We start from the raw sequence: 18,413 nt of genomic DNA on the forward strand, positions 1-18,413 counted from the left end.
CTAGAATCCACCCTCCAAGCTACCATGTTCTCCAGGGGGACTGATCACTTGCCTGGAGAACAGCTGGGATTCTGGATGATCTCCAGGTCCCAGCTGGAGGTTGGCATCTCCTATGGGTGGGACACAGGCATGACTGCAGAGACGTAAATAGTGCATGGCAATTAACGAAGAACTGGGCACTATGATTTTTTCAAAAGTGCCCAACACTTTTGACCACTCTGCTGTTAGTTAAGCTCAGCGGAAGATGACTCTTGAGGCAAATATGCCCTGCGGTGTTTGAAGCCCCTATTGCTCTTGGTTGTGAGAATTGTAGCTTCGGTGGACTGAAATTGAAGAAGAAGAAGAAGAAGAGTTTGGATTTATATCCCCCCTTTCTCTCCTGCAAGGAGACTCAAAGGGGCTTACAATCTCCTTGCCCTTCCCCCCTCACAACAAACACCCTGTGAGGTAGGTGGGGCTGAGAGAGCTCCGAGAAGCTGTGACTAGCCCAAGGTCACCCAGCTGGCATGTGTGGGAGTGCATAGGCTAATCTGAATTCCCCAGATAAGCCTCCACAGCTCAAGCGGCAGAGCGGGGAATCAAACCCGGTTCCTCCAGATTAGAGACACGAGCTCTTAACCTCCTACGCCACTGCTGCTGTCAACTGAATATTGACACAGGTGATTTTATACCAGTCCCTCAACCATTTCAGTCCCCCCACCCCACCCCGGAATCCTGGAATTTCTCATTTGAAGACAGCACTGAGCATTCTTTAAGCTCCGTTTTATACATGAGCGATCTATAAGCTCCATTCTATACAGCGACAAGTCCTGGGATTCTCGGGGGGAGAAAGAAGACCTGCTAAGTGAGTTTAAATGTGCTCTATGGAAATGCCCCAGAGATCCATTGTTGAGAAAGCATTAAGCGAAGCAGAGCTAGGTCGTGGCCGCTGCAGGATTTCCTTCGGTTTCTGGCTTCCTGCGGGTGCATCGTGTGGGCGGCTGCGGCCTACCGGAGTCCAGCGAGGTGAACAGGCATCCTGTTTACACAGGACACCCTAACTCTCCGGTTCTGTCGCCGGCCACGATAATTGCAATTAGGATAACGACCTCTACTGCGGCAGAGGGTGACACGATAACGCCGTCTGCTGTCATACCGATCCCGAGTGCGAGGCACCTTGGTCCCTCCCCCTCGGCAGATATGCTGAATGCTGCCGGGACTGCTATGGATGAAGGTGTTGGTGCGTTTGCAGGTGCGTCTCATCATGCCTCTCCGCTGCATCATGAGATTGCAGTAGGCGTTGGCGTTGGCTGCCTGGGTCTGAGGATGATCAATGTGCTTCCGTGCGAAATCCCGGTATCTGGCCCCTTCGCTGGACTGCAGCAGAAGAACAGCCAGAAGGACGGCCAAACGGAGCAGCAGCCAGGAGGAGATTTTCGGAGACATCCTGGTGGGACCTGGGAGACCCCCAGAAGAAGACAGGAAACATGAGGGTTGCTTCTCAAGCTTAAGGGTGACAATGGGGGTTTCTACACAGCTGAAATATAATGGGCTGAGGAAGCTGGTTATCCCGTTTCGGGGAAGAATTTCACACAGGGCTCTTCCTTCAAAGAATTTCACACAGGGCTCTTCCAGCCAGTTGTATTTCTCTACCGAAAATAGCCCCGAGGGCAAGCCCTGAAATTGCACCCCCCCCCCCATGGGCAGGTCTTCCCCATCTTGGAACCAGCTCTCCAGTGGCCAGGTCTACCATTATTTTCACTCACAGGTAACCAGCTCTCCAGAGGACTGGTCTACCCACCATTAAGAAGTATTGGTAGATTAGGTTTTCGTGTAGGCCAGGTCTACCCATTACTTTCAAAGGCAGGTAACCAGCTTTCTGGTGGCCTGGTCTACCCACTTTTATTATCATCATCATCATCATCATCATCATCATCATCATCATCATCATCATCATCATCATCATTATCATTCTCAATATTGATGATTATCATTATCATTCTCATTCTCAATATTGATGATGATGATGATGATGATGATGATGATGATGATGATGATTATCATTATCATTATCATTATCATTATCATCATCATCATTATCATCATCATCAAACCCTAACCCTAATAATAATAATAATTATCATCATCATCATCATCATCATCATTATCATTCTCAATATTGATGATGATGATGATGATGATAATGATGATAATGATGATGATGATAATGATAATGATAATGATAATAACAACAACAACAACAACAACAACAACAACAACAACAACAATAATAATAATAATAATAATAATAATAATAATAATAATAATAATAATAATAATAATAATAATAATAATAATAATAATAATAATAATAAATAAAAAGGGTAGACCGCCCACCCCCCGAAGGGCTCTGGGCGGTGTACAACAAAATCACAACTAAAACAATGTGCACAATAAATAAGTGGTAAATAGTTAAAATACATAACTCAGAATAAGCAGCATTCTAAAACCCAGTAAAACAATATTAATAATACTAATGATGGCTCCCAGTCCCAAGGCCGGGAGGGGACAGACAGTCTACCCATTGTGTCTTAATGGCAGGTAGATCAGCCCTCTGAGTGACACAGCAGCCTGGGCGCCCCTGGGAAAGTTGTGCCCAGGGCTCACACCTGACTTGCCCCACCCTAAATACGCCACTGTCCTCCCTGGGCTCCACACTCAAAATCCCCAGGAATTCCCCAACCATTCTATTACCCCCACTTTCCCGCCATGTGGCTCTGAAACAGCACAGCTGCATTTTCAGAGCACTCAAAACTTTATTTCCCTTTCAAACATATCGTGTCAGTTCCCAATTCTGTCCGTTGCTTTCTCTTAGGGGTTTCTGGGTCTCTTTCCCCCATAACAAGAATACCTGAAAGGACAACCCATCCTTTCCTTCATGTCTGCTGTGTTCATGGGCAGGAATCCTCACAGGGAATCTTTGGAGCTCTTCCACCCTCTGTTGATCCTCACCTGAGAATGAGTGGGCGCCCCTTGAAAACAGTCAGCTGGTACTTTCCACATCTTAACATGAGAGTTGCTGGCACCTGAACAGCCATTTTGTCCTCTTCAGGACACAGTATAGTTTTTGGTCTCCCCAAATATGCTGCATATTGTCAGAGATCAGCTCTGAAGTGAGTTAATTACACAATCCTCTGAAGTGTTGAGCCAGTGAAGGCTGATTCTACACTTTGTTTATCACGACAACGCCCCACTGAATTTGACTTACTCTGAGGTAAAGATCGTATCCTTATAAAGTGATACCTGGCACATTTATCCAGGCTGTCAATCCCACTGAATTTAATGAGATTTACTTCTAGCTACATGGACGAAGGACTGCTGTGGCGTAGGAGGTTAAGAGCTCGTGTATCTAATCTGGAGGAACCGGGTTTGATTCCCAGCTCTGCCGCCTGAGCTGTGGAGGCTTATCTGGGGAATTCAGATTAGCCTGTACACTCCCACGCACGCCAGCTGGGTGACCTTGGGCTAGTCACAGCTTCTCGGAGCTCTCTCAGCCCCACCTACCTCACAGGGTGTTTGTTGTGAGGGGGGAAGGGCAAGGAGATTATCAGCCCCTTTGAGTCTCCTGCAGGAGAGAAAGGGGGGATATAAATCCAAACTCCTCCTCCTCCTCCTCCTCTTCTTCTTCTTCTGGCATACAGTGGAATCCCAAGCACATTTATTGAGAGGAATATTCTTTTTTGTTCTTTTTCCCTGCAGCCAGAGTGGTGGACTCTAATCTGGAGACCCAGTTTTGTTTCCCCACTCCTCCACATGAAGCCTGCTGGGTGACCTTGGGCCAGTCACAGTTCTCTCAGAACTCTCTCAGGCCCACCTGCCTCACAGGGTATCGGTTGTGGGGAGGGAAAGGGAAGGTGATTGTAAGCTGTTTTAAGACTCCTTAAAGGTAGAGAATCACAGGGTATGTGACCCAACTCTTGTTCGTCTCGTCAAAATAAAGTCTAGATCTGATAGAAGTGGTAAAGGTTGCTTCATGGTTTTGTGCCACCACTGCAAAGACCCTGCCTCTGGTATCCGCCGCCCCCTGATCTCTGAAATTAGGAACTCTTGAAGCGATTTCATACAGGAGAATTTAAGCCCAGATCATAGGCTCCTCTAACTTACCCACGGTTGGTCTTGCCTGATTTGATGAACACCTGAAGATGCTGAAGGATGGATTTTGCACTCCCAGGGCTCTTTCTCAACCTGCCCTCTGAGATTATATAGATTTCTGTCGGTTCAGGGGCAGGGTCAAAAAAGGAGGAACGTTCAGCCACTTGCCACATCAGGAATGTGAAAGAATGGCGCAAGGGGGGGATGAAGGTTTCCACAGATATTTTCTCTGGTGGCTTCTTGGATCCCCGAAATAACAGACATTTACTTCCCGCACTTCAAAAAAGCTAAGTTGAGAAATGGTATCTTGCCCAAAACCTCTTAACCGGGAGGGAGTCCAGGACAAGAAAGAAGAACTTGCTTGTGAGAGGTCGGGACCAGTGATGGGATTCAAATAGTTTAACAACCGGTTCCGTTATGGGATTCAAATAATTTAACTGGTTTGTCGAAGGCTTTCATGGCCGGGATCACTGGGGTGCTGTGTGGTTTCTGGGCTGTATGGCCGTGTTCTAGCAGCATTCTCTCCTGACGTTTCGCCTGCATCTGTGGCTGGCATCTCTGAAGGTCCTCTGATCCTCTGAAGATCCTCTGAAGATGCCAGCCACAGATGCAGGCGAAACGTCAGGAGAGAATGCTGCTAGAACACGGCCATACAGCCCGGAAACCACACAGCACCCCAATTTAACTGGTTGTTTACAAGCACCATTTTAACAACCGGTTCCGCCGAAGCAGTGCGAACCGGCTGAATCCCGCCACTGGTTGGAACCAAACTCACAAAGGTATCTTGGCCTGGATGTGTTTCAGCTTCAGGATCTTGCTCAGGTGACGATGGGGAACGTGGCCGGACAAGATCAGCTACGGCAGGTGGCAGGTGACTTGACCAGGTCTGGTACGAATTGCAGTAGCCCTATTTTCTTTCGGGAGGCTGTGGCCAGATTCCCTTCCCTGGTCCAGGTTTCCCTGGCTCACATGTATTATTGTGCCTGTGGTTTCTTAGTGTCACTCAGTGCGAAACTCTCTGGCCCCTTCTGCACACGCAAAATAATGCATTTTCAAACCACTTTCACAACTGTTTGCAAGTGGATTTTGCTATTCCGCACAGCTTTAAAGAGCACTGAAAGCAGTTTGAAAGTGCATTATTCTGCATGTGCGGAATGAGCCTCTGTTTAGAAACCTTCACCTTCTCCAGGGTTGTTCGTGTGCACTGGCCCCCGATACTTCATGAAGCTGTTGGCGTCCCCCTATTTTATAATCACCCCTTCATCCCAGTGATAAAAACTATAAGGCTCCTTCCGCACATGCAGAATAATGCACTCTCAAACTGCTTTCAGTGCTCTTTGAAGCTGTGCGGAATGGCAAAATCCACTTGCAAACAGTTGTGAAAGTGGTTTGAAAACGCATTTTGCGTGTGCGGAAGGGGCCTAAGACTCAACTTCTGTTGCCCGCTTTTTGATGTCTTACTCAGAAATTAGGAGATGTCCTCACCCCTTCACCATCCGTGCCTTGAGCAAAGGCTGGTTTCCTGTCAGTTATCCCGGGACCCCGTGGAGAAACAGCTCAGGGCCTTTTGCAAACTCTAACAGATTTGTGCCTTGGAAGATGCAGCAACAGTGTAGCAACGAACCTTTGAATTGGGTTTTTGCAATCTCAAGAATAGGGGACATGAAATAAAAAAACCTTCAATCCAGGCTGAGTAGAGTCTCTTTTCCCATCTCCTAAAGCAGCGGTGGCGAACCTATGGCACGGGTGCCAGAGGTGGCACTCCGAGCCCTTTCTGTGGGCACACGTGCACAGAGTTCATCATGTGGGGGGGGATGGAAAATCACCCCCACACACACACATTTAGGCTAGCCTGTGGACGATCCTTTACCTGGGAGTAAGCTCGGTTGCTGGCAATGGGGCTTGCTTCTGAGTAAACCCTCCTAGGGTCGTGATTCACTCATTCGAAGCATTGCATGGTTGCTTCACCAAGCTTACTCCTGAGTAACATGCGCCTCGGAGCCAACCATTTTTACCTCAGTATTCAGGTTAAATTGCCGTGTTGGCACTTTGCGATAAATAAGTGGGTTTTGGGTTGCAATTTGGGCACTCGGGTTTGCCATCACTGTCCTAAAGAGAGGGGCTGGGTTGGATAGGAGTTCGAACGCCTGGAATACTCAAGTTCAAATTTTACTTCTGCTAAAAGCGAAAATTTATCAGCAATTTAAAAAGTCGACGAAAAGTCAACGAAAATCCTAAACTGGAGCAACATATTAAGAGAACAACACGAAACAAACCTTGCTGGTCGTATCCCCCCTTGCGCCATTCTTTCACATTCCTGATGTGGTAAATGGCTGAATGTTCCTCCTTTTTCAACCCTGCCCCTTAACCGACAGAGATCTATATATAACTCAGAGGGCAGGTTGAGGGAGAGACTTGAGCGGGCAAAACCCATCCCTCAGAATCTGCAAGAGTCCATCGCTCAGGCAAGACCAACCGTGGGTAAGTCAGAGGAGCCCGTGATCTGGGCTTGAATTCTCCTGTATGAAAATGCTCCAAAAAGAGTCCCTAATTTCAGAGATCAGGGGGGTGGGTACCAGAGGCAGGGTCTTTGCAGTGGTGGCACAAAACCACGAAACAACCTTTACCACTTCTCTGAAATCTAGACTTTATTCTGACAAGACAAAGAAGAGTTGGGTTACATAAGAACATAAGAACAAGCCAGCTGGATCAGACCAGAGTCCATCTAGTCCAGCTCTCTGCTACTCGCAGTGGCCCACCAGGTGCCTTTGGGAGCTCACAGGCAGGATGTGAAAGCAATGGCCTTAAGAACATAAGAACTAGCCTGCTGGATCAGACCAGAGTCCATCTAGTCCAGCTCTCTGCTACTCGCAGTGGCCCACCAGGTGCCTTTGGAAGTTCACATGCAGGATGTGAAAGCAATGGCATACATACCCTGCCATTCTCTACCTTTAAGGAGTCTCCAAGTAGCTTACAATCACCTTCCCTTTCCCTCCCCACAACAGATACCCTGTGAGGTAGGTGGGGCTTAGAGAGTTCTGAGAGAACTGTGACTGGTCCAAGGTCACCCAGCAGGCTTCATGTGGAGGAGAGGAGAAACAAACCTTGGACTCCGGCTTGGAGTCTCCAGATTAGAGAATGCTAGCGTTGCCAGGTGCAGGCTGGGAAATTCCTGGAGATGTTGAGGGTGGAGCCTAGTGAGGACTGAGTTTGATAAGGCAGTGGCGTATTTAGGGTGGGGCAAGTCAGGTGTGAGCCCTGGGCACGACTTGCCTAGCGGCGCCCAGGCTGCGCTGCCACTCAGAGGGCTGATCTACCTGCCACTGAGACACAATGGGTAGAATGTTCACCAATTCTGCTTCATTGGGTTGACCAGCCCTCCAGAGAGCTGGTTACCTGCTTTTGAAAGTGATGGGTTGACCTGACCTACATGAAGACCTGGTCTACCAACACTTCTGAATGGTGGGTAGACGTCCTCTGGAGAGCTGGTTACCCATGAGTGAAAGTAATGGTAGACCTGGCCACTAGAGAGCTGGTTCCAGGATGGGGAAGACAACAACAACAAGCCTTTATTGGCATACAAAACAGGACAAAATTTCAAAGTAAAACAAGATTAAAAAACACAGTTAAAATTACTAATTTCCAGTATAAAATTTGCAACAGTCAAAAGAGCACATCAGAGCTGTTCAGGAGGTTGGGTATCTTGTAACACTCTTGCCCCTGAGAACATTGCAAGAAAATAGAATTCATATATTTCATGCGTATCTTATCATATTTAGGGCATAAAAACAGAGAATGGTCAAGTGTTTCAACTGTAACCAGATCACAAGAACAAACCCTTTTAGGACGTTCCATATTCTTAAATCTTCCCTCCAGGAGAGCTGATGGCAGCACGTTACATCTTGCAGTAGCCAAAGCTCTCCTCTGGGTGGGATTAATCAGCAGCCGAAGATATGTTGCCATAATTCCACGCTCGCATGGGATTAATAAGATAGTCGGGGAGCAGGTTGTCTTGGCTGCAAGAGTCAAATAATGAAAATCAAGATCCAAGAGCCTATTCTTAACTAGTCTGAAGGCTGCCACCTTTGTGAGCATAAGGAGTGATTCCAAAGGGAAACCAATAGCTTCAACCTTTTGAAGATGGAGAAGACCTGTTCATTGGGTGTGTGTATGTGTGTGTGTGCGCAATTTCAGGGCTTGCCCTCGGTGCTATTTTCTGTAGCTATGCATCTGTGGGAAGGGAGAGACCTCAGCGTGGTATGACGTCATAGAGTCCACCATCCAAACCAACAGTTTTCTCCAGGGGAGCTCATCTCTGTAGTCTGGAGAGTAGGGGCAAATACAGCCAATTGTAATTCCCGGAAGCTGGCATGGGATAGGACCACTTTGTGCTGCAAGCAGTGGCGTACCACCCATTGGGCAAACTAGACGTGGGATCCCCGGGTGCCCACCAGGTGCAAGTGGAATCCTAATTATTTGTGTGTCCAAGTGGAAGTACTAGTGGGCCTGGTTTTCCATTAGAAATCCCATTAGATTTAAAAATCATAAAAGTCCTGCTCTTTCCTATCAGTGGCTGGTTGGCAAAGAAAGGTGGGACAAGCAAGGAGTTTCCTGCCATCATGGAGGCCGTTTAAAAACATGTTTTAGAAATATGGTAATGTTCCTTGTTTAAGGAAAGTATCCGCCCCGATGCCCAGAGCAACCCAATCCCCGGAGGATTTGACCAGAGCAACTTCAGTATCTGACAGACGTGCAATCAGAGCAACCCCCAAGTTGTTTCTGTTGGCAGTAGAGCGATGGGCTACCCTCTGCCTATTTGGGGGGGAGTGCCGGCATCAAGCCCCCCAGGTTTTGCCCACCCAGCGCCATTGGATTCGCCACTGTTTGAGTGCATGCCACTGGCTGCAAGTGGAACCTGTTAGAAGCTTTTTGGATCCACCGCACAATGGAAACCTTCATGCATGTAGCAAAACAGCACCTCTGAAGAAAAGAAATAGTTTTAAGACCTTCTTAGTCACCCTTAAACTTGAGAGGCAGCCCTCATGTTTCCTTTCTTCTTCCGGTGGTCTCCCAGGCGCCGCTAGGATGTCTCCGAAAATCTCCTTCCATCTGGCCGTCCTTCTGGGAGCGGTTCTACTGCAGTCCGGCGAAGGAACCAGATACCGGGATTTCGCAAACAGCCACATCGAACCTCTGGGACCCAGGAACGAAAAACTCAGCGCCTACTGCTACCGCATGATGCGGGAGAGAGGCCTGAGCAGACGCACGTGCAAACCCTCCAACGCCTTCATCCACAGTAGTGCCAACAGTATTCAGCTAATCTGCCGTGGGGCAGGGACCCGGGTGCACCCCTGGCGGAATATGTACGACAGCAGGCAGAGTTTCCGTGTCACCACCTGCCACAGTAGAGGCCGTTTCCCTAGATGCCATTATCAAGGTGAGCAACGGAACGGGAGAGTTCGTGTGGGCTGCAGAAACGGGGCGCCTGTTCAGTTCTACAGACTCCGGTAGGGCGTAGCCATGAACGACGCCAGAAACTGCAGGAAGCCAAAAACCGAATTAGGCTGTTGTGTGCAGCGGTTATAGTTTATTGTAGTTTTAGTACCGTGTTTCCCCGAAAATAAGACAGTGTCTTATATTAATTTTTGCTCCCAAAGATGCGCTATGTCTTATTTTCAGGGGATGTCTTATATTTCTGTGTTCTGTTCGTCGGGCATGCTTCCAAACAAAAACTTTGCTATGTCTTACTTTTGGGGGATGCCTTATATTTCGCACTTCAGCAAAACCTCTACGACGTCTTATTTTCCGGGGATGTCTTATATTCGGGGAAACTGGGTATTTATCAAGGTTGTAGCTTTTGTTTCATTGTAAATGTTATCGAGTTAAGTATTACTGTTAATGTTATGGAATTATGTAGTGATAACGTTAATGTTACGTAGTATGTATTGGTACATTGGAAACGTATGTTGTGAATGTACTGATATATCACTATTTGGTATGGATATATTGATGTTCTGATATGCTGGTGACTATGCTGTTAATATACTGGTTTTGCTGATAATGTATTTGGTAGTCTAGATCTAGTTTGTTGTACGTTGTTATGTATTAATATAGTGCTGTTGTTATTATTATTAGTATATTGTTAGGTTTGTAGTGTTGGCACCATCTTTATTTTAGTCTTATGTATTTACTAGTCATAATGTTATAATGTATTTTATTTACTTGTGTTGGTACCGCCCTGAGCCAAGTTAGTGCTAGAATAGAAAGTTGTTCTTTGTTTTCTTCCATGTAAACTCTCCCTAATAGTTAGTAAATCTCTTTTATAAAAACCAGCAACTCTGCCTTAGGCTCCTTCCGCACATGCAGAATAATGCACTTTCAAACTGCTTTCAGTGCTCTTTGAAGCTGTGCGGAATGGCAAAATCCACTTGCAAACAGTTGTGAAACTGGTTTGAAAACGCATTATTTGGCGTGTGCGGAAGGGGCCTTAGTCTCCTTTTTGCTACTCTGCTAAGTATATTAAGTTAAACAGTCCAACATGTTATGTTCTTATGTTCTTAACAATCCCTGCCTTCCTAAGGCACCACCTCCAAATTTCTGGGAATCTCGCAACCTGGAGTTGGCAGCCCCACTTGGAGTGCCCATTGATCCCAACAATTTTAAGTATTTGCCTAAAAAATAACTAGCCTCAAGCCTCCTGATGTTGTTTTCTCCTGCCCTCTGGTGTTCGTTACAACCCTTCTCCACCGCTCACCCAAGAGCAGTGGTGGCGAACCTATGGCACAGGTGCCAGAGGTGGCACTCAGAGCCCTCTCTGTGGGCACATGCAAACAGAGTCCCCCCCCTCCCCGCATCTAGGCTGGCCTGGGCTGCTGGGCTCGATTATTAGCATTAAACCTAAGACCTAGGCTCCTTCCGCACATGCCGAATAATGCACTTTCAAACTGCTTTCAGTACTCTTTAAAGCTGTGCGGAATAGCAAAATCCACTTGCAAACAGTTGTGAAAGTGGTTTGAAAACGCATTATTTTGCGTGTGCGGAAGGGGCTCTAGTTTTGGGGAAGCAGTGTAGGTAACCCTGTTAACCGCTTTTAAACCCCACTGATTTTCATGCGAAGAACTAAAACGCAATTCTTTACCTGGGAGTATGCTCGGTTGCTGGCAATGGGGTTTGCTTCTGAGTAAACCATCCTAGGGTCGTGATTCACCCGTTGGAAGAGTTGCACGGTTGCTTCAAAGCAAAGCCACTGACTACCACCAAGCTTACGCCTGAGTAACGCATGCCTCAGAGAGCCAACTGTTTTTTCTAAACTGAAACCTCAGTATTCAGGTTAAATTGCCGTGTGGGCACTTTGCGATAAATAAGTGGGTTTGGGTTGCAATTTGGGCACTCGGTCTCGAAAAGGTTAGCCATCTGTGCCTTAGAGATTCCCCTCCCTTCCTCATTCATCTCCCAGGAACACGAAGGGAACACTGTGTCAGGATGAAAAGTGTTTGCTAGTGCCTTGCTTTATTTTGCTTTATCCAATAAATCCTTGCAGCAAATGCAAAAACGAGTGTTTGTGTTTTCTTGTGTGTGTGGCACCTAATTTCTAATCCACCGAGATGTGCTGGTCTTTCCGTTCCTTCCGAGAAGGGTCGTAGCCAGCCTCCGTTGCTTGGTGGGGTTGCCAGATCTTCAGCAGAAAGGGACAGAGAGTGGTCTCAGAGGGGGGCTGATGTCCAGGGCTTCTCTGAAGAGGGGGATGTGTGGAGCTCTGGTCTTCAGGCTGATGGGCTCAGTTCTACGTCCTTTCAACTCTAAGAACTATGAGCATTGCAAAATGCCAAATGTAGGTTTGTAGGCCCGATTGTGCCCCTGGGAACATGGAGGGAACAGGGCTTTTGGGTCTCACAAAGCAAATCCCTCAGCGATTTCTCTACTCTGACAGGGGGGGAAAGACAGGAAACCAGCCGCTGCCCCAGGCCTGTCAGCTAAGGGGTGTAGAACATGTCACAATTGCTGAGTAAGATGCCAAAGCCAGGCAAGAGAGAGGACATTGCACAATCTGGATGGTAGAGAAGGCAGAGAACCCCTCAAGTGGCAACTGCACCCACAACCATTTTATTTATTTATTTATTTATAATTGGTTTTATATACCGCCCCTCCCCCGAAGGGCTCTGGGCGGTGAACAACACAATAAAACAATAGTTACAATAAAACCCCATTAAAACAGCAATCAATAATGGTATATTGGCATCCAATCGTAAAAACAGAACTTCATAGATCCACCCTGGAAAATAAAACAGAGAAGCGGAGAACCCAGAATGTAAGGGAAAGGAGGGGGAAAGGGGAGGGGGCATCAGCGGCCGGCCCCTCCAAACGCCCGGTGGAACAATTCGGTCTTACAGGCCCTGCGGAACTCTCCAAGATCCCGCAGGGCCCGGAGAGTTGGTGGTAGCGTGTTCCACCAGGCAGGGGCCAGGGCTGTAAAAGCCCTGGCCCAGGTAGAGGCCAGCCGCATCATTGAGGGGCCAGGGACCACCAGTAAATTGGCCTCTAACGAACGTAGAGGCCGTGTAGGGACATATGGGGTAAGACGGTCCCGAAGGTACGAAGGTGAGAATAAGTACCCAACCTGAGGTACCATGAGAATAAGCCCCCCACCTGAGCTCAACCCCAAATGTTGTGATCCAGGAAGAGGTCTTTGCAGAGTTAAGATGGCGGGCATCCACCTCAGCTGACTGCTGTAGGAAAGTCCAGCACTCTTAAGGTGAACACAACAGCTGCTGGGGAAACACAGAATGAACACAATTCTGGGGAAACATTTCAACAAACACATTTCAACAAACACACTTCAACAAACACATTTCAGTGGAAATCTGCAAAAAAAATTAAACACAAAAAAGCATCCTGTATGTTGAAACCACCTGACACTTCCTCTTTTTTTTTAAATCCTGCCCCTGCACCATCTGAGATCTATATAATACTTCAGAGTCCAGGCTGAGGGAGAGACTGGGACGGGCAAGATCCATCCCTCAGCATCTCCAGCGCTCACACAGGTCGAAACTTGGGTAAGTCTGAGAAGGCCGTGACCTGGCTTTCATCTCTTCTCCCACACGAAGCTGTGCCAGTCAGTAACTTTGAAGAATGGTTCTGTAGACATGCAGGAGGCAAACTCTTGCAACCCAACCAGGCAACAAATGCCAGCATTGAAAGCAACAGTGGCATAGTGGTTAAGAGCAGGTGCACTCTAATATGGAGAAACAGGTTTGATTACCCCGCTCTGCCAATTCAGCTTATCTGGAGGCTTATCTGGGGAACTAGATAACTTATCTGGGGAGGCTTATCTGGGGAACTAGATTAGCCTGTGCAATCCAAAACGCGCCAGCTGGGTGACCTTGGGCTAGTCACAGTTCTTCGGAACTCTCTCAGCCCCATTCACCTCACAGGGTGTTTGTTGTGGGGGGAGGGGGGGGAGATTGTAATCTCTGAGTCTCCTAAAGGAGAGAAAGGGGGTATAGGGCAGTATACTAAATTTAAATAATAATAATAATAATAATAATGATAATAATGATAATAATGATAATGATAATGATAATGATTATGATAATGATAATGATAATGATAATGATTATTATTATTATTATTATTATTATTATTATTATTATTATTATTATTATTATTATTAATCCACATTCTTCTTCTTCATCATCTTCATTGTTCCAGAGTGGCCACTAGAACCCGTGCTCAGCCAAGGACTAAGGGAGGATAAGAGAGTTCAAAAGACCCCATTTGTGTGTGTGTTTGTGTGTGTGTGTGTGTGTGTGTGTGTGACAGAGAGAGAGAGAGAGAGAGAGAGAGAGAGAGATATTCGTTGCCATGAACACACAACAGATATGGAGGAAGAGTTCAAAATCCTTTCAGTTCTTATTAGGGGGGAAAGAGATCCAGAAAACCCCAACAGAAAAGAAAGTAAAAGAAAGACTCAGGAACTACAATCTAGACATATTGGGTGTGAAAAAGTATTTTTTTGTAAGTCTGAATCTTCAGGTTTCCACACATTCTGTTTCAGAGGAGTTCTGCACATTATGATGAATTGGGAGGGGGGCTGGAATGCTGGACTGGACCACTTTATGTTGCAGGTGGGGGGTATCTGTGGAAACAAATGGGAAAAGCTACAGCGCATGCCGTCAAGTTGGTTTGGCTCCTGTGGGAAAGACGTAGCCTAGCCTTGCATCGTCCTGTCCAAGGGGCTTTTTCCTATTTGAGGAGAATATTTCAAAACAATCACATAGGCACACCCCACCTTCATTCTGAAGTGGTACAGTCTGGCATGCCTGTATCTTCTCCCTCTGGAGCCAAAGCATTGTCCTTTACAGATAATAAATGCAAAAAATAAATCAACAAATAATGTCACCATAAAGAGAAGCGATAGTTTTCACATTTCCTTCTTCCGTTTTCTCCCAGACCCTCCCAGGATGTTTCTGAAAATCTCCTCCTGGCTGCCGCTCTGCTATTTTGCTGTCCTTCTGGTGGCTTTCCTGGGACAGTCCAGTGATGGGGCCACCTACGCGGATTTCGCACAGAGGCACATCGATTACCCCCGAACCCCAGCCTCCAACCCCAACGCCTACTGCAATCACATGATGGCGCGGAGAGGCATGACCAACGGCAGCTGCAAAGCGAAAAACACCTTCATCCATGACGATCCCAGCAACGTTCAGAATATCTGCAGCGGGAAAGAGTCTGGGAAGCTTTGTGACAGCAATCAAAGCTTCTTCCTCACTTTCTGCAGCAATAGAGGTCGTTATCCTAACTGTAATTATGTCGGCACACAAATGACCAAGAGAGTTCAAGTGGGCTGTGTCGGCGACCTGCCTGTTCACTTCCAAACTGACCTGTAGGCCGAAGCAAGCTGAAGGAAATATTGCGGCAGTGATGACCTAGCTCTGCTTTCCTTAATGCTTTCTCAATGACGGATCTCTGGGACATCTCTGTAGTGCACCTTAACCTCGTTTAGCAGGTCTTCCTTCTCCCCCCGAGAAACCCAGGACTTGTGACAGAAGAAGAAGAAGAAGAAGAAGAAGAAGAAGAAGAAGAAGAAGAAGAAGAAGAAGAAGAAGAAGAAGAAGAAGAAGAAGAAGAAGAAGAAGAAGAAGAAGAAGAAGAGGAGGAGTTTGGATTTATATCCTCCCTTTCTCTCCTGCAGGAGACTCCAAGGGGCTTACAATCTCCTTGCCCTTCCCCCCTCACAACACAAATCTGTGAGGTAGGTGGGGCTGAGAGAGCTCTGAGAAGCTGTGACTAGCCCAAGGTCACCCAGCTGGCGTGTGTGGGAGTGCACAGGCTAATCTGAATTCCCCAGATAAGCCTCCACAGCAGAGCTGGGAATCAAACCCGGTTCCTCCAGATTAGATACACGAGCTCTTAACCTCCTATGCCACTGCTGCTCCTCCAAAGAAAGGGTTACACGTGTGAACCAGGCCTTTAATAACTGACACCTTTGAAAAGCTCTATTAAGCTCACCCTTTGCTTTTTCCCCTGTGATAGCTCATTCATTCAATCAAACCCGGTTCCTCCAGATTAGATACACGAGCTCTTAACCTCCTACGCCACTGCTGCTCCACTGACAGGGCTTATAGATCGCTCGTGTAGGATGCTGAGTACTGTCAGCAAACTAGAAGTCCCAGGATTCTTGGGGGGGGGGGGGCGGGCGGGCGGGGGGGGGGCGGGGAAGCTATAACAGTTGAGGGCGTGGAATAAAATCATCTGTGTGGACAGAGGCTGGAAAACCTGGTTCACAAGCACCCATTCAGCAGGGGATGGAACGAGTGAGCTGCTATCACAGGGGAAAGGACAAAGGGTGAGCTTAATCGAGCTTTTCAAGGGTGTCAGTTGTTAAAGGCCTGATTCACACGTGTAAATGCATCTCTTGGGGTTTCTCTTCCCCTCCTGACTGTCTCTGCCCCTCTGACTAGGAGGAGACCGCAAGGACGGACTGTACTCCCTTGAAAAGAATTGTGCCTGAGGTTCAAGGCTGGGGGTGTCCCATCTGTGAACTCGCCCTTAAAACTGATCACTTAATGCTGCTCCTGTTTTTTCTTTTTCATATCATAGACCGCATGTGGAGACCTGAATTCAAGCCCACGAGCAACTTAAAGACCCATAAATTCCCCCAGCATGTGAATACCCTCTTTGTGTATACCACAGACGACATATCACCCTTGATCTGTGTTTCTAGTGTTCTCTTTCTCGTACACATATAGTCTATGCCAGGGGTCCCCAAACTACGGCCCGGGGGCCAAATGTGGCCCCTGAAGGCATTTATCCGGCCCGCCAGGCATGGCAGCGATGGCTCCATTCATGTGCAGTGGGGGCTCGAGGGAGAGGAGGAACCGGCCCCAACGGCCATTGATTGCAGTTACATGATGGCACCCCCAAATCTCCATGCATTTTCTGACCCAGAATTGGAAACCTTACATGTGGCAACGCCTGCTCCGCCCTTCCCTCTCGGCTACTCCATGTGTTGCTCTCAGGCTTTCTGTTCCGCCTCACTCCCATTGGCATCAGCCAGGCTGGTGAATCGCTCGCTGGCTGCTAGGGAGGAAAGAACCCAGGAAGATACCTGATCCTGGGTTAGATGGAATGCTTCATTGGGAAAGTTCTGCTTTTTTTTTTAACAGGGGAAGGTATTCCACAGCCTCCCCAACAATATTTGGAGCCCACCCTGTACTTGACATACTTTGGTCACTGTTCTAAAAATAGACCATGACAGAAAGGCTGAAAGGTGAAATCAAACATTTTACAATCATTTGTACATAGGAATTTGTTCATAGTTTTTTTTAGTCCGGCCCTCCAACAGTCTGAGGGACAGTGAACTGGCCCCCTGTTTAAAAAGTTTGGGGACCCCTGGTCTATGCTAACGGTACTGTGAAATTGATGTACTTTTGTTCTGTTGTACTGGCCATTAACTGTAAATAAATGATTGATTGATTGAAGTCAAAGCTCATGTTGTTTGATATCTGGGGTGTCTTGCTGGTTTTTAAAAAGCTTCTGAATTTGAATCAAATTCTGCTTGTACAGACCAACACAGCTACCCTGAAATGTGATCTATTTGATTCACAGGTTTTTACATTTGAATGACGTCATTTTTTACCACTCAGCACTCAACATGTTGCACACATACAAACACACATAAATGCTTCTCTCTCACCCCGCCCTTTCATATGTTCTCCCACATACAGACATCTAACCATATTCCTGCTGCTTTTTAATCCTCGCACGTCATTCAAATACTACCCTCTTTCATGCGCCACCAGCCACTCCTGTAGTTCACAAACCCGAATGACATAAAATCCACTTTACACTCCGTTGTCTGCAGATTGGGCCTCCTCTTCTCTTTGGCTCCCAACAATCCCGAGGCGTCCGAAGCCTGTGTGTGCTGACAGGCTTTGGGCGGAAGCTGGGCTTATCATTTCCCCCCATAGTTCTGAGGAGTTGAAATGTCCCTGAACATTCTATAGCACCTCATCCACTAAGCAGTTTCACTCCACTGAGACTAGAATTTGCACAACCAAGAACAAAAGAAACTTCATACACTGCAGGGCATATTTAGTCCAAGCGGTATCTAATCTGGAGTTGGCAACCCCACTGGCAGTGTCAATTGAGCCCAACAAGATTTTCCCTTGTATAGGTAGCCGCAAGCCTCCTGATCTTGGGGTGCTGTGCGGTTTCCGGGCTGTATGGCCGTGTTCTAGCAGCCATACAGCCCGGAAACCACACAGCACCCCAGTGATTCCGGCCGTGAAAGCCTTCGACAATACATCTTCCTGATCTTGTTTTCTCCTGCCCTCTGGTGTTCATTACAAGTGTGATAGCCCTTCTCCTCAGCACACCTTACAGATCAGCTTGGAACGGCTCCCTTCATTCCTCATTCATCTCCCAGCAATACAGAGGGAACGTTGTGTCAGGATTCTGGGCGGAAGAACCAAAAACTCCCATTCTTTGGTCTAACTGTACATTCTTTGGTCTAACTATGCATTATGAAATAGAGGCAGTAAGTTTGTAAAAAGGTTTTAGTAGGTATTAATAAAATAGAATAGGTAGGCATTACATTATATAGAATTCAAGGTTAAGATGGCTCAGTTAGAAATAGTAAGAATTAATTGGTTCTTGCTAAAGAAGTTTAGAATATACCCTGTTTCCCCTAATATAAGACATCCCCCAAAAATAAGACATAGTAGAGGTTTTGCTGAAGTGCTAAATATAAGGCATCCCCCGAAAGTAAGACATAGCAAAGT

General features: G+C 47.0%; 3 protein-coding genes across 3 annotated transcripts; 2 read left to right on the forward strand and 1 right to left on the reverse strand.

Moving 5' to 3' along the window:
• Positions 1-725: 725 nt before the first annotated feature.
• LOC125445348 (ribonuclease-like) lies at positions 726-4,192 on the reverse strand. The gene is made up of 2 exons (XM_048518396.1): positions 4,144-4,192; positions 726-1,436 (listed from the first exon to the last, which is right to left on the reverse strand). Exon 2 carries the CDS (start codon positions 1,423-1,425, stop codon positions 988-990), a length of 438 nt encoding a protein of 145 aa, XP_048374353.1. The 5' UTR covers positions 1,426-1,436; positions 4,144-4,192; the 3' UTR covers positions 726-987.
• A 2,383-nt stretch (positions 4,193-6,575) lies between these two features.
• On the forward strand, positions 6,576-9,642 carry LOC125444329 (ribonuclease-like). The gene is made up of 2 exons (XM_048516756.1): positions 6,576-6,612; positions 9,206-9,642. The coding sequence occupies exon 2, from the start codon at positions 9,217-9,219 to the stop codon at positions 9,640-9,642; it is 426 nt and encodes a 141-aa protein (XP_048372713.1). The 5' UTR covers positions 6,576-6,612; positions 9,206-9,216.
• A 3,440-nt stretch (positions 9,643-13,082) lies between these two features.
• Positions 13,083-15,147, forward strand: LOC125445337 (ribonuclease pancreatic-like). Its single transcript, XM_048518377.1, has 2 exons — positions 13,083-13,184; positions 14,581-15,147. The coding sequence occupies exon 2, from the start codon at positions 14,592-14,594 to the stop codon at positions 15,015-15,017; it is 426 nt and encodes a 141-aa protein (XP_048374334.1). The 5' UTR covers positions 13,083-13,184; positions 14,581-14,591; the 3' UTR covers positions 15,018-15,147.
• The last annotated feature ends 3,266 nt before the right edge of the window (positions 15,148-18,413 follow it).

Source organism: Sphaerodactylus townsendi, linkage group LG15 (assembly GCF_021028975.2).
Source record: "Sphaerodactylus townsendi isolate TG3544 linkage group LG15, MPM_Stown_v2.3, whole genome shotgun sequence".
In the NCBI taxonomy this organism is placed as follows: Eukaryota; Metazoa; Chordata; class Lepidosauria; order Squamata; family Sphaerodactylidae; genus Sphaerodactylus; species Sphaerodactylus townsendi.

Coding starts and splice junctions, on each gene's coding strand:
- LOC125445337 (XM_048518377.1), top strand. CDS start 14,592: ATGTTTCTGAAAATCTCCTCCTGGCTGCCGCTCTGCTATTTTGCTGTC.
- LOC125444329 (XM_048516756.1), top strand. CDS start 9,217: ATGTCTCCGAAAATCTCCTTCCATCTGGCCGTCCTTCTGGGAGCGGTT.
- LOC125445348 (XM_048518396.1), bottom strand. CDS start 1,425: ATGTCTCCGAAAATCTCCTCCTGGCTGCTGCTCCGTTTGGCCGTCCTT.